Source organism: Furipterus horrens, unplaced genomic scaffold (genome assembly GCF_987537825.1).
Source record: "Furipterus horrens unplaced genomic scaffold, mFurHor1.1.pri manual_scaffold_6, whole genome shotgun sequence".
Lineage (NCBI taxonomy): Eukaryota > Metazoa > Chordata > Mammalia > Chiroptera > Furipteridae > Furipterus > Furipterus horrens.
Genome location: NW_028327176.1, coordinates 24,593,909 through 24,610,054, shown reverse-complemented (window position 1 = coordinate 24,610,054; position 16,146 = coordinate 24,593,909). Strand labels below are relative to the sequence as shown.

At 41.9% G+C, this 16,146-nt stretch overlaps 1 protein-coding gene across 3 annotated transcripts in view; it reads left to right on the top strand.

Moving 5' to 3' along the window:
• THUMPD2 (THUMP domain 2 tRNA and snRNA guanosine methyltransferase) overlaps nucleotides 1–15,827 on the top strand; it is a 36,683-nt gene extending 20,856 nt beyond the window's left edge. The window contains exons 7-10 of one of the 3 annotated variants that reach the window (XM_090281188.1): nucleotides 1,110–1,181; nucleotides 1,777–1,891; nucleotides 9,226–9,334; nucleotides 15,159–15,827. In XM_090281188.1, coding sequence (XP_090137314.1) covers nucleotides 1,110–1,181; nucleotides 1,777–1,891; nucleotides 9,226–9,334; nucleotides 15,159–15,468 — 606 coding nt within the window. In that variant the 3' untranslated portion in view covers nucleotides 15,469–15,827. Of the gene's footprint in view, nucleotides 1–1,109; nucleotides 1,182–1,776; nucleotides 1,892–2,374; nucleotides 2,972–9,225; nucleotides 9,335–15,158 lie in introns of those variants that run through there. The other 2 variants (XM_090281191.1, XM_090281189.1) reach the window with 2 other exon arrangements.
• Nucleotides 15,828–16,146: the final 319 nt, after the last annotated feature.

Here is a 16,146-nt window from a genome sequence, read left to right as displayed (position 1 = left end):
CTTGTGTTCAATGACTCACTTAGTCTCCATAAGTGACCTAGGAGGTATCTCAAAATTACCACATCCAGAACTGTACTCTTGTCTCCTATGAAGCTTCTCCTCCCGAAGTCTTCCCATCTCAGTAACAGGCACCTCTGCTCTTCTAGTTGCTCAGGTCAAAAACTTACTGCATTTCAGACTGTTGTCATTCTTTAGCATTCCACATCCAATCTATCGTATTGGCTCCACCTTTAAAATATATCCAGAATCTCACCACTTCCATCAATACCACTTTTTAATTTAAACTACTGTCATCTCCTGGATCCCCTAACTATCTTCCCTATTAACATCTTGCCTTTCTGTTCTGTTCTGTTCTCACAGATCATCTAGAATGATCCCTTAGAAATAGAATTTCAGAACCTTCCATTAGTTTCCCATCTTTTGGAATAGAACTAGAATCCTTACAGCACCTGCCAGATCTGACATGTGACCCCCAGAATGGGAATGATTAGTTTATTTTCCCCAGATTTCCTGTTCCCTTCCCAAGTCCAGACAGGATTACACTTTCCTAGCCCCTTGTAATTGGGTGTGTCATGTGAGTGACATGCTTCAGCCAGTTAAATGTTGGTGGACACAATGTGTGTCACATGCAGATGGCACCTTTAAGACCTAATGCATAAACTGTCATGCTCTTTTTCCCTCTGCCACAGTGATGGCTGTGCTCCAAATGGTGACCACTTTGTCAGTTTGGCTTCCAGAGTCAGAAGCAAAAGCCCCAGGTGCCCATGGGCATGTTACATGAGGTTACATGGTGTTTAAACCTCTAAGATTTGGAGATTGTTACTGCATGCAGCAAAAACCAGCCACCTTGATGGAATCACCTGCCTGCCTCTCTGACATCATCACCATGTGTGCCCTCTCGCTCACTGTGCTTTGGCCACACTGGCGTCCTTCCCAGTCTTTAAACATGCCACCCATATACTTGCCTTGAGGCGTTAACTACCTGAAATTCCTCAAGTGTAAAAAAGAATCTTTACTCTTAAAATACTGATTCCTCAAGGTTTAGGTTTCTTTTATAATACCTTATTATAATAGACTTAATAGTACCAGATCAATATTTCTGTCCACAGGCTGGTGCATTTGTTTTAGATCCGATGTGTGGACTTGGAACAATACTTTTGGAAGCTGCTAAAGAATGGCCAGTAAGTTCTAAACTTTGGTAAACTAAGAAATATATTTACTTTTCATTGGTTTCTGTATATTTACTTACCAGTTATTTACATGTAGATTGTCTTTTGGGGATTATTATTTTAATTATATGAGTCACTATTTACTATTGTGAAATGGCTTATGAAAGATTAATTAAATTGCTATGTTTTGAGGGTTTTTTCTTTTTTTTAATTTACTTTTTTATTGTTTTTCTATTACAGTTGTCCTACTTTCCCCCCATTACTCCCCCCACACCCAGCCCACCTGCTATGTTATTGTTTTCATTAGTATAATAAATTTTGCACAATATGAGTAATTCCAATAATTAGTCATGACAGATTATGCTAATCCCCAAGTTCTTTAGGAATTTGTACCTGTAAAATATTAGTAGATCTTAAATTTTTAACAAAAATTTTGCTATTGAATATCATTTTAAAGAAATACTATGAATTTGTTTCAACCTAGATTGGATTAACAAATTATTGATTGCACTTTCATCATTTGAGAAAGTGGGAGTCGGTTTTCTTAACTACAGAAAATATCTGATAGTTTTATTTATACTTGAAATATGAATTTCTCTCCTCATAGGATGTTTACTATGTGGGTGCTGATGTCAGCGACTCACAGTTACTAGGTGCATGTGACAATCTGAAAGCTGCAGGCCTCACGGATAAAATTGAGTTACTTAAAGTCTCTGTTATAGGTAAGACGTTAAAAATGCAAACATTTGGAAAAATGAACATATGTAAATACCTTTAGAATTATAAGACTTACTTTCCATATTTAAAGTCCAAATTGTTTATCCCCTATAGTCTATTGGTGAGGCTAATACTTAGTTTACTTCCAATATTATAATTGTAACTTTTTTATTTTTCAATAATCATGATTGAGCACAATATTTATATAGTTTTCCTAAGCATTTAAGTAAAACCATGCCTTCTTAAGATATGTTTGTTGCATCTGAACCATTTCTCATGTCATAATCAAGGATCACTTCACATGGTGTTTACTTTCTTCACTAATTTGGTTTTACCTTTGTTGGGACGCATGAGTCCCTTGGTCAACATTGACAGGTGTGAGATGTCACACCTTTTTACTACAGTAAGAGCAGGCATGGACTTCAGAGTCAAACAGACTGAGTATAAATTCTGACTTCAGCATCATTTTTAAACTGTATGTCCATCAGCAAAATACTGGGCCTCTCTGTACTTCTTCATCTATAATACGAAGATAACACCTGCTTACTAGAGCCGCAGTGAGGATTCATCGTATAAGTATATACTGTATGGTATCAAGCACACAGCATGAATTAAAGACCTGTAGGCATGGAGATGTTTAGGAAGTTAGTAAAACTGCCATCATGACTTAAGTCTCTGCAGAATTGCCACTTTCATTCTCTTTGTGTGCTTTAATGACTATTTTTTTCCAATTTTAGTGATGTTCACTTTATTTTATAATCCTTCACTCATATAAAAAGAGATGGTTATTAACATACAGAAATTGCATGTTTTTGTAAAGTATATAATTGTCTAACCACTATGCTGTACACCTTAAACCAGCACAAAATAATTTTGATAGTGGAGGTTCATGGTACTATTCCCTTTACTTTTGCATATGTTTGAATTTTGTCTAAAATTAAAAATTTTAAATATAAAATCTAAAGAAATTGCATGTGTTTATTCCCAAATTTTAAGCATCATAAAAATTTGGAACCAAATGGTATTATGTTACAGCCTATCTTAGGAAATGATTAGTCATTGGTTAGGCTTTTTTTTTTTTTTTTTTAATCTACAGATATATATTTTTAGTATAAGTTGGAGAGCTGTCATATTTACAGATTTGAGCAAAAGAAACAAAGGTATCGATAATTAAAATGACAAAATTATACACAGGTTAAAAGGGAAAGATGTTATCATTCCTTCCACTTAGACATTCTATAGCCTATCATATGTTTCTTTGGTGAAGGAGTTCACATAAGATTATTGGTGACAATTATGCTTTGTTCTCAGTTGTCATTCCTTTCTACCCTTGAGAGAGTAAGGCTCGCTTTGTTTCAGGACACACATGCTGCACTGGTTACATTTTCTTTTGTATTAGTATGAGTTTTCCTCTAATACCCTTCCTCTCGCTGCTGGCCTGGCCTCTGGTGTTCCAGCCAGGTGTCCTGTGACCCATGCTGTATTCTGCAAGATTCAGAAAGCTGCCAGGCTGCCCATTTGGGGAGTCAGAAGGAAATGTGGGGCACAACGAGTTAGGTTTATGTGAAATATGTGTAGGAAGTAGTGGATAAGAACCTTACCATAGAGAGTTGAGTATTTCTGCTACAATGGCTTTATCATTTATTATGTAGCATAAATGTGGTTTATTGTATGGTAACACTTCTATTCTGTAACAAATTCAGCAGCAATATTTTTTAAAGTGTATATTTAATGAAAAAGTAAATGCAGTAAGTCCTCACTGAATGTCGTTGATAGATTCTTGGAACTATAGCAAAATGATATATAATAAAACCAATTTTACCACAAACTAATTGATAGAAACAAGAGTCAGGTTTCTACAGCATTTCATCGACGTCACAACAAAGCGATACTGGAAGGCTGGGACATCCCACATCACCCTTGGAACCCAGGTCTTAAGTCCTGCCCTCTAGCCCAGGCATGACCACTTCTCCTGGTGACCCCAACTTCTGGGTCACTGAGCCCAAAAGGGACCCAGCACCAGCCTAGTGGGTCAACACTTCCCAACTTCTCCTCCTTCTACCTGGAAGTCACTACCCCCGGACCCACTTCCCTGAGACTCAGGAGTCCAGGCCCCTGGCCCCCCTTCCCTGGCCCTAGCCCTCCAGACCCTAGATGGACACCTGTCAGTGGATGATGAGGCTGATGGTCTTGAAGAGGATGGCGTTCTTGGCATTGGAGTGCTGGACCTTCTTGGACTTGGGCGGCTCCTGCACCTTGTTGAGCAGTGTCCAGGGTCTCCAGACACTCGACCAGCCTCCCCTTCACAACCACGTCCTCTGGGGAAAGAGAGGGCACGCCCCAGGGCTGAGCTCTCTGCCCACCCAGCTTACTGGCCAGGGCCAGCGGCCATGCCACAGGAAGGGTGTGAGCCCCACAGCTGCAGGCCAGGGTCCCTGCTCCCTCAAGCCCTTCCTGAGGCCCCAGGTGAGCAGAGGAGGTGAGAAAAATGCCAACAGAGGACCTGACTCCTGACCTGTGCTCTCATCCTGCTCCACTCTGACCCTGCTGGGCAAGAGGCTCCACCCCTGTGAGCCTCAGTTTCCCTACCACAGCACAGTTGCTCTTTAGGTTTCTCACAGGCAAAGGAAGTTCCAGTAACCTTCCCCACAGAGAAAAAAAAAAGATACTGAACAAAAGAACCTCATTTGAGGATCTGCAGTACTGCATTTTCATTTCTCAAGAAAGCTGATGATGAGCACATCTTTAACAAAATGCTTGTTGACATTTACTGTCCACTATGAGGGCCGTGATGATATCACTGACCAAACAAGACATCTCTTATAGAAGGACTAGCATTTACTTCAAAACTCAGTAGTTATTTTAAGGATGCTGAGCCCAAAGCCAGTTATTTCTCACATGCATCTGAAGAAAATGCATTTAAATGGCACTCTGTGGAGCATGACTTTTTATTTAAATCAAATGACTACTCTTCTAAATGAATTTTGCTCATTTTTCCTTTTTCTTTTGTTTTAAATTTTTGAGAAATCAGTTTATAAACATCTACAGCTAAATACAGGCTTGAGAGGGAGAAGGAGATTCTTAGGAAAGCTTTCCCTGTTCAACCTTTATGTACATTCTTAAGTTCTGAAGTTCATGTCTCACAGAAATTCAATGATAACTATAAAAGAAAACATTAGGTGAAAAATACATTCAAATCTCATAAAGCCTTAAGCATTTGTCACCTGTTAGTATCACCTTTATAGATTAGTAAAAGATAGTTTTCCTGTGACTGCTGATCATTTACATACCATTGCCTGTGATAACTGCATGAAATCAAGGGGCCTTGAAGGAGCATACTTGTGTTTCACATGGCGAAACACCTAAGAACTTGGTACTTACTCCTGGTGCCCTTGGGGTATGGCTGTTTGCAAGAAAAGATGCTGTCCCTTTCTGTGGAGGCAGCTGTGGGGATGAGGACATAGTGCTGTGTGTGTCAGCTGATGCAGGTCACAAATGACAGCAAAAGCTTAAAGGCGGCCCACGGGGGGCTGCAGTTCAGACCAAGCAGAGGGTCTGCAGCGGTCTTGTTGGGAGACATGGGGAGCAACAGGTCGCTATGGCAAGGCAGCGCCCAGAGCAGCCCCGTGCTGCACACATTCCGCGGATCTGCAGGGAAGCTGCAGCGGCAGCTGTGCAAGGACAGGTTCGCCATGTTCAAGCACATTCCCATGTTTGAGGGCAGCTTCATCCAGATCAGCAAAAGAAGAGAGGTCAGTGTGCACAGCAGTGTGCAGGTAGTCTGTGGGCTTCACATGCACCAGCCCTGACCTCATAATCCCTGATGTCATGCTGCCGGCACAACCAGCTGTCAGCTGTGCAGTCTGTGCCAGACATGATTGACACACCCAGGCACAGGGACTCCAGTCAGCCCAGAGCTGGGAGCTGGCCAGGCCGCTTCCTTTGAAGTTCGCAAAGTTGTCCATCTACAGTCGTGAGAAAAAATGGCTCCACCTAAAGCTTGCCACTGGCTGCTCTTTTTACCTACAGTGATGCCCCCTTTCAGATGCAAAAAGAGATCTGTTTGCACATGGGGAAGACCTGGTGTTATCCCTGACACTGCCAGTGGAGTCTTAGGGCAGTGCCCATGTGGTACCAGCTTGAGACAGGATGGTCATACTGTTGGAGGCAGAAGACAGGAAGACCCCAGCAGTAAGTCTTTGCAGAGCCTCCGAGAGGGTCCCAAGTGCTTCCGGACAGCAGCCAGAGGCTCAGGCTGCTTCCCTAGGCTGACTTGGGAAACACTGCATGCGGAAGGGCTAAGCCAGATGAGATACTATGTGGAGGCCTTGACCTTGGTGTACCGGGTCCTTCTTTATATCTGAGGTCCCTTAGATGTCAGCTCCTCTAACCCCACACCTGATGTTGTAATGCTGCCAACAGCATCCTCACTGGCCAGTGTGTTCTGGAACACTTCCATGCTTCTGTAGACTCAGGCAGTCTGATCTGTTGCAGGACATTTTTAACTGAGAAAGCACTTTCTTTAGGTGAGCCATGAACTGATTTTTGTTTAAATCTGGCACTTCAACATGCTTTGCACACAGGTGCACAGTTTGTTAGTAGCTATCGGGTTGTAAAATGGACATAGCTTTTTTTTTAATCCTCACTCGAGGATATGTTTATTGCTTTTAGAGAGAGGAAGGGAGGAGAGAGAGAATCATCCATGTGAGAAACATCAATCAATTGCCTCCCATACATGCCCCAACCGGGGATCGAACCCACAACCTGGGTATGTGCCCTGACCAGGAAATGAAACCACAGCCTTTGGTATATGGGATGATGCTCCAACCAACTGGGCCACCCAGCCAGGGCAAAATGGACATAGCTTTGCCCAGCAGTCTCCCTTTAGGAATCTGTTTTGTAGAAATGCTAAGGCATGTATAAAATGAAAGTGTGGGATGCTCACTGGTGAGTCGCACTAGCGCTGTCCCTGGCACTGGAACTGTCCAAGCAAAGCTGCAGTGACCCTTTTGGAGGTGCTGTATGGGGATCCCTGCATCCACTAGGAGACTGGACTTGGTGACTTCAAAGGTCTGTTGGTAATTTCTTAAAGGCAGGTGACAGCCCTTTCTGGTCTCACTTATTTTCTTCTCTACACCCCGGTTGCTCCTCTTGGCACATGCTATGGAGCTCCACAGAGAAGGTGACCAAGACCAGGGGTCAGCATCAGAAGCCTTCCCATGGTCGCTGAGGTGTCTGGGGCCACCTCTCGCTTATGCTGGTGCAAAAGGAGTTCAACAGCATGCTTCATGCAAATACTCTGTGCTTAGGGACACACTGTCTTTCCTAACCCTGGCAGTGGCGGGGCCTGACTAAGGGGCAGCAGCAGTATCACGCAAGGGCAACATGAGTGCCTGCAGGAGGGGAGGTGACCAGCAGCCCTGTTACAGTGGCTTTGGAAGGCTCAGGAGGTGGACCCTTTGTCTCAGCCTGGCCAAGTAAAGACAATATGAACTTATCACCACTTCCACATACTAAAAATTTTCCATCCTGGCCTGTTCTTCTAGCTGCTAATGTGACCCACCAATGTGGGGTGGGTCTTGCTGGGATGCAGTGTGTCAGCATTCCAGCCTGTTCTCTAACACAGATGTTCAGGCCATCAGAAGCATCCCAGCCACATAACATTGCAGTCCATCACTACCTGTCATAACTATACCCTACCTGCCTCAATTCTGAATCACACACTCAATATTCCCATAAGGGAGGACTTAATTCTGCTCTTGAGAGTCTCACATTTTAGACTCTTATCCTCTCATTGTGCCTGTCCCCAAGACTGAAGGCTTCTAAACAATGTCATTCCAATAGCTTCCTCCTGCCTTTGCATCTTCAAATAGTGAGGGCTTGTGTGAAGCTGAAAAACGGAGCTGATCCAGAGGGAGTATAGGCACCAGCATTAGGCAACTTGGCCCTTACCCCAGGCTTTCCCATTCAAAGGCTGTCTGACCTTCAAAGTGATGTTTACCTCTGAACTTAAGGGATAATAATAATACCTAACCAACAGGTGTTGTAAAGACTCAATTAGTCTTGAGTTCAATTCAATTAGTCACAATGCACAGTTCCCGAGATCCTTAGGTGCCACCAGGAAGACAGCTAGAGCACAGGGGTTGTTCAGGCAACAGAGGAGTTGTTTTCAGGACAGTGTCAGGAACTTGGTCTTCGCTCCAGAGTCCTATGTTGGGTGCCTTGGAATGTCAATCAAAGGTCATTGGCACCAATTCAAACACCAACAGGAATCCCTAATTTGGGGTGCGGTGAAGAAGTAAAGTTGATTTAGTGCCAACAGCTCTGTGATAATACAGCATGTCTGTGAAAACCGCTCTGTGGAACAGCTGGACAGTGCTACCGTATGGCTGCTGTGAAGTCAGCCTGGTCCTGAGGCTGCCTCGGTGCCAGGCAGCCCTGGTCCCAGGTCCCACTCAGCAAAGCAGCTCCGCTCCACGATGGTCTGCCCTGCTCTGTCTGGCTCTGCCCGGCTCTGCCCCAGCCTGCCCTGGTCTGCACTGCTCTGACCTCCAGCTGGGGAAACATAGTGTTCAGTCTTCTGTGGAAAGTCAGCTCATTTTCAATTCCAAGTTTTCTTATGTTCGTAGAATCGGTGGGAAGTGAAATAAGTAGAAAGTGAAAAGTATGCTCAGAAAATGTGAAAGTTAAGATTGGGTGTATTACCATATGATGATCTAATTTCTGAGAAGAAAATGTAAAGATGAGAAAGAAATTTAGATTTCATAGTCAAACACTTTAATTTTATTTAGTGATGATAGTCATCTTGTTGATTATTGAATGTTTAACCTCTTCTCTAGGCTTAGGACTGAAATAGATGTTCTTAACATTTTGGGTCCCCTTTAAAAAGTCAATGAAAGCCATAGACATCTCCCTTAAAAATAAATAGATCTACACATGCAAAAATTTATATATAACTGTGAAAAGGGAAATGAAAGTTACAGAATATACTTTTGTAAAGGTTTTTCTAGACAACATAATGTATTTCTTCGATCTGGCAAATTTCTAGTCATGTAATATGTTTAGAGGATTGAATTTTCTGGTTCACTTAAAATTCTGCTTATGTCCTATTTTATCATACCTGAAAAACCAATTTTCAAAGAATGGAATATAATTACTGTCCCATTATGTTCAGTAATTCTAAAAGCTTTTCAGAAACTTGTAATTTCTTAGAAGTAATATTAGACACCCTAAATTTTATTTAATATGCAAACATAATCCTGTGTACTTTAATTTTCTCATAGTTAGGTTGTAAATACTTGAATTTACTGAATAGAACTTTCAGATTTCTGTATTTCAGAATTGCCATTGCCTTCAGAAAGTGTCGATATTATTATTTCTGACATTCCATTTGGGAAAAAATTTAAGTTAGGAAAAGACATCAAAAGCATTCTACGAGAAATGGAAAGGTAAGGTATTGAATTTATTTTCATAATTTTGAGCTATTGAACATTTAACCAAAATGTATCACAGCTCTCCAGTTTGGATTTGATTGCATTTTAGTAATTTCCTTGAGTTTTTGTAGCTTAATTTTCTAAGGTTTTGAATCAGAAGTTTATCATTGAAATAGTTATGTCATATCATCTTACACTGTTTCACTCAGAAAAAAATACTAACTTTTTATCATTGTCTAAAATTTAAGTATCCAAAATAGTGTTCATGTTAGTCACTGAGCTAGGTAGTTTACATATTTACTTCTAATCATCACAAAAGCCCTGCATCCTGTGGGTTAACCCCCCACACTGCACAGATGGGAAACTGGTACCCAGAAAGGTGAACTTTCTCAAGTCACACAGCTACTAAACAGTCACATAAGGATCATTCAGTGACACAGGATGGACAATGTCTTTATTGCTGATTGTGAAATGAAAATGCAGAAGAGTTATTCATGTTATGGTTTCTAAGGTTGACCTCAGAAAATATAAATCAGTGAAAAATTTTTTGAGAGGTTCAAACAGTAAGTCCTGAGTCTGTGTTTTTATGATCACTTGATTTGATAAAGGAGAGAACCTAGAATGCATAAAGGAATGAAAGGATGTGAATAAGTGGTCAATCCTGATTAAATTGTTTCAGCTGAGCATTTGATAGAGCAGGACAAAATAAATGGTCAAGAGCCCGGATATAAGTAATGTTACCACAAAATTATGTGGGCTTGGATGGAGAAAATTCACTGTCAAGGCTGACGTTCTATAAGGAAAATTAAAACTTGATGGCAAGTCTAAGTTCAACTAAGAGTCATCTCACCTCGTTCTACCAGCTAGGTGCTCCTAACTTCTTCTTGGATTACCTTATTTCTAAGCAACATGCGCTGTTACACAGTCACCTAACTCTTGATATGTTACCTGAGATTTCTTTCTGGGCAACGGCTATAACTTAGACACTTTCTGAGCTTCTGTACTCTCTTCTGCCTGATAATCACATTCCCCTCAAGCAGGTATTGCAACCCTGATTGCACAGTAAAATTGTTTCAGGAGCTTTTGAGAAACATCGATGCCCATTCTCTACCTCTCCCCACCGAGGCACTCATATAATTGTCAGTATTCCTTAACTGCTCCCAAGGCGATTCTGTTGTGCAACCAGAGTTAATAACCACAGCCTCCGCACCTGACCAGGTATTAATAATTGACCAGCTCATGGTGAGATACTAATAATGTGTGAGTAGTGACTAATGCTTAACCTGGAACTTTCCACAAATAATGGCTTAACCTGGCTCACAATCAAATGCTGCATATTTTAGATATCTCCACAAATCAGTGGAGGGCAGTGTTTTGAGTACAGTCCTCATCAGCCCGACTTTCTGTAGGCTGGTTTTGGTTTTTCTAGGTAATTAAAAATGAGACAGTAATAGATATGAATGCCTTACATTGTGGCAGTAAATTTAAATATTTATCTAAGAATCAGGAAGATATTCAAGATTTTCCACATAACTCAAATGCCTCAGTAGGATCAGTTTAAAGTATATGTATTTGGACATAAGGAACTTCTGTGATCGAGTGCCCTTGCCACCTGCTCACAGCCTTTATGGTTTGATCTGACTATTTGTGGTTTGAGGTTTTATGTGCCTCGTAGCATAAGATAGTGGTGAAGATTACAGGCTTTGAAGCCAGATACCTGGGTTCCAATCTTGGCTCTGTTACTAGTAGTTCTTCAGTCACAGGCACATTGTTTAGCCACTTTGTGCCTCATCTTTAAATAATAACACCTACCTTATAGCATTGCTCAGAGGATTCAGTGGATTTAAATCTCTTAGAACAGTGCTGGGACCTACAGAGTGCTGTTAGCTAACAATAACTGTTAGCTCTTACCTGATTTTTTTAGTATAAACCACTTCAAATCCTTTTGGGAAGTAGGTCGAGATATATAAAAAATACCTAAGTGCATATAACTTGTCTCCAATGATTGATGAATAGTTTAAGGATCTAGATAGAAAATGGAAGGGAAGGGGAATTGTGTGAGTAAAAATGAGAAAAAATACAATAGGTCAGTAAACCTGTTTATAATAGGCAAGAAATAGTTGGTCCTGGGCTCTTCAAGAAAGAACGTGCAATCAGAATTAATGACTGTCCGACAAATGATTGCTCTGATGGCGTGAGCTTGGCACTCTCAGCTCAGTTATTTCCTGCTTTAATTTATTTCCTCAGTAATCATTTCATGAGGACAGAGCATTGTGAGGAATTCAGAGAAATATAATATTGGAACTTTCCTCTTAAATATAATCTTGGAAAACATATGAGCAAAATTAGAAATTTAACTTGCTTGCCTGGAAGTAAGAAGCCACTGTGTGCCCAAGAAGCTTGAGATGAATTCATTGCAGAAGCAAGATATCGGTGAAATTTAGAAATTTGGAAAGAGTGAAAAAGGAGACCATGCAATGTTTTATACATAAAGATGTTCAAGAAATATTTCTCGAGTAAACACTTCAGAAAGCATGTGCAAGGAACAACAAAGACATCAGACTGCTGGCAGTGGAGATTGGTGGTAGAAGGTTAAGGCTTAATGCCTTCCAAGGTCAAATAATTTGGAGTCTTTTGTATCCCCTACCCCTAGTCTTGCCCATTCACATGCAAAAGCGAAATATCTTTTATGTTGTCTGATACAGTTCCCCCGACTTACTGACCATAGAATTCTTTTGTTATAAAAAGTAATATCTCATACTACTAATAGTGTTCAGAGTACTACAACTTGGGAAATGTTGCTTTATAAACTAAATGGTTTTCTTAGTAAAAAATTATGTGTATATGAATGTGAAAAGATGCCTTGAAGGTTATTTATCAATAATGTTAATCTCTTAAGTAGCAGCATTTCAGGTGATTTTTACTTTCTTATTGTCTCCACTATTTGAAAAAATGTTATAATGGTAATTTAATGAATGTTCTGCTAGGCATCTCTCATATACATAAACTCCAATAGATACATGTTTTTAATTTTAAATAACTAGGAGCATTCTTAATTTTCTGTCCTGTAAGTTGCTGTTTTTCCACTCAGGAATATGCCATGAATCTCCTTTCTGATAAGTTGTTTTAGTGCATATTATAATTTTCCATGATTGCTTTAGGTAGCATCATGTTATATGTATATACCATTATATAACCCATACCTATAGAAGTGCATATAGGTTATTCCCAATTTTTTATCTTAATAAAGAACAATGCTCTGAACACCCTTGAACAGTTTTCAAACTTAATATATGACCTAGTTACTTAAAACCAGAGTGCCTTGCTTTCTTTGTCTGCAAAATGGCCATGGTCACAGTACATACTTGAAAGGATGAGTCTCAGGATTAAATGACATATAAAGTATTTAAAACAGTGCCTGGCATCGCCATTATTGGCACTATTATTCTACTGCTACTTCTGTTACATCCTCTTAGGATGGTTCCTGTAAGTGAAGTTGCTAGGCCAAAGGTTATGCACATTTTATATTTTTAAGACATTATTGTTAAACTGCTGTTCCAAAACAGTTGTACCAGTTTCTGTCTCAGCAGCATGCCTTTTCTCATGCCCTTGCCATCCTGAGTCTGACAGTGTCTTTCTTTTTGTTACTATGGCAGGTCCAAAGTTCTGTCGTGTTCATTATTTTAATTCTATTTTCTCTGATGCGTATAGAAGTATTTGAATGTTTTCCTGTTTCTGTCCCACGGTATACAGCCACATCTGTCCCCATCCCACCCCTCCTCTCTCAGCAGAGGAGGTTCCTCTCTCCAGCCAGGGTTTTTCCTCTCGGTTCCTACCTCCTCAGGGACCATCCTCCGCCCGTGTCACGTTCGTATCTTCAAACCCTTCCTCTCCTCATTCTTTGCAGCCTCGGTCGTCCCTTCCCCAGGCTCCTCGAGGCCTCGCATAGCCCACACACTGCTAGGCCCTAGCGACAGAGCCGTGAGTAGGACCAAGGCCCTGCCCATGTGGGGCTTGCGTGCCAGTGTGGGCAGGCAGGTTGTTCATAAATAAACAGGGTTATTTCCAGTCGTGACTGATAATAGGAAAGAAATAAAACAGAATATTTTGCGGGAGAGTGACTGAGAGAAAAGCAGTGGCTACCTTAGCTAGTCAGGAAAGGCCTCTCCCGAGAGGTGGTATTTGAACCCTGGGACCTGAAAGATGAGAAGGCAATGAGTGTTCAGTGCAAAGTGAAGAGCAAGGCCAGATGTTCTAAGACAAGAAGCAGCTTGTTGAGTTTGAGCCACTGAAGGAAGGTCAGCTGCTTAGGCCATGTGAGCGAAGGGAAGCAAGCAGGCAGTGGCGTGGGAAAGGTGGGGGCGGGTCAGCCGGCACAGGCCTGCAGAATGTATCGGAGTGTAGTGGAAGCGAGGGTGAGCCGGGACTTACATTTGCTTTCCGCGTGGCAACTGGGAAGGGGGAGTGAGGAGAGCAACGAGGGTGGAGAGGACCTGTCAGGAGGCGGGATTTGAGGATGGAAGTGAAGTAGATGTGCTGTGGTCTGGAGACAGACTCACCCAGCTTTGCTGGTCGTCCTGTGAGGGGAAGCTCCAGAAGCTCCTGGCGTCTCTGCTGGGCATGGGGAGAGTCCCGTGTCCTTGCCGCTACAGCCAAGCTTCTAGAGAGCAGTCTACACCTCGCATCTGCTTCCTCACCTTCCGGTCCCCTCTTGGCTCCAGAAGACCAGCGTTTGCTCCAGGTTCACTAGTGACTTCTAATAACCCTGATCACTTGTTAGTCCTGTAGTGTTTGACCCGGTTGAGGCCATTCCCTCCTGTGACTGTGCTCCTTTGACTTCCATGACATCACTTCTGTCCAGATTTTCCCTGAGGGTTGTGTTTCACAAGCTCTTCCTCCTCTTGTCTTTGTTCCTTGGCCCCTTTTCTCTTCTCACGGTTCGGTGCACTGCCACCCCAGATGATCTTATCCACCATTGTGGCTTTATCTACTTTTTACTAGTGAGAACTCCGAAATCTCCACCTCGAACCATGGTCTTTCTCATTACCTCCAGGCCGTACATACAGCTGTCAGCTGGAATCCACAGTGACATCCAAACAATTCTCCTCCCTCCTCCACCCACCGCTCTGCGATTCACCCTTGCACCAAACTACTCCGAGGGCCCCCTCCTCATCCCTTCTCCATCTCTGATACTTTCTCTGCCTGCATCACCTCCCCTGCTCCAGTCCCTAGTTATCACTTGGCCGGCTCACTGCTGCTTGTCCTTGAAGGTGCAGTATAGGCTTGGGACCCACTCTTTACCGGCCTCTCCCCCACTGTTCAGCAGTCTCGATAGCAACTCAGAGAACTGGATGTCACGCATTACTTCTTCCACAGAAGTACCATACAGACTTTAGTGAAGTGACTGAGTAAATGAATTCTCCTCCACAAGCTGATATTTCAAGGTCTTCCCTTTTGCCAGCCCTTTGTTCATGTCCTTGTTCTTTCCTGGTGCCTCTGCCACCAGCCAATTGCCTTTAAAATATGCTTATTCTTTAGGATTTTTCATTTGCCTTTTCTTTTGTACAAGAATTTATTAGAATATTATTATAAATTACTTTGAGCCTTGCCTTTTAAGTAGAGTAAAAATAGATAATTAAAGTAGATTTGTACTAGCAATTCCATAATTACTATAATGAATATGCATTATGGAAGATACCGCCTAATTATCAAAATCCTTGTATTTAAATAGATAAAATTAAGTTTCAGATTAAAACCACCAGATATTTTAAATGAAGTGGGATTGTTTGTTATGTAAAAAGAAGGAAACCCTCATACCAACTATCCTTTTTTGTCACAGAGTGCTTCATGTTGGTGGAACCATTGTATTGCTGCTGAGTGAGGCCCATTGTAGGAGCCTTAAAGACTGTGAAGAGAGTAGCATCCCTTTGTATTCCAAAGGCAGCCACACACATGAACCTGGAACTGAAAAATGCTTGATTCCTGAAGAAAAAACTGGCATTTCGGAGACAGTGTCACCTTCATTGGAAGCCAGTGACCAAGAATGCTTACCCAAAATGCAACCATTTGGCTCTTTGGTGCCAGTGGAATGCTACAAAGTTAGCCTTGGGAAAACAGATGCATTTATATACAAATATAAGAAGTGGTAGTCGTCTGGACTGTAGCAGGCTAGATGCTGTGAGCCACGTTCTAGTCCTTGAATGTCTGTCCTTCAGCAGCAGCAGTTGCCTCTCAGATTCCAAGGAGACAAGTGCCCATAAGACAGAAGGCGTGGCTGCCGGATGCAGGTTTTTAGTAGGTGTTTCTGCTTTAGGCCCTGAAGGGCTTCATGTTTCTGACAAAGAACAATTAATAAACGTTAAACTAAAGTGCTCTTAACTTAGTGTTCTGTGAGGATGGGAAAAGTTCTACCCTGCCGGCAGTGTTTCTGAGCAGCAGCGAACAAAAATATTCAGAGGTTCACGAAGTGGATCGTAATCATCACAGATTGGTAATAATTTAACTATCAGAGTTTTTTTTTAATTTTTTTGTCCCATTTTTCCCCCATTGCTCCCCCCTCCCAGCCCGTCCCTTCTCCCACAATTGTATCCCTCCCCGTTGTCCATGTCCATGAGTCATTCATATACGTTCCTTGACTAGACCCTTTCCTTACTTATCCCCCTTCTCTCCCTCCCTCACCTGAGGACATTTTTTTTCATTGGATTTGGAGAGGAAGGGGTGGAGGGAGAGAGACAGAGAGAGAGACGGAGAGAGAGAGAGAGAAAGAGAAAAACATCAATATGAGAGAGAAACATCAATTGGTCGTCTCTTTTAGGCTCCCTGACCAG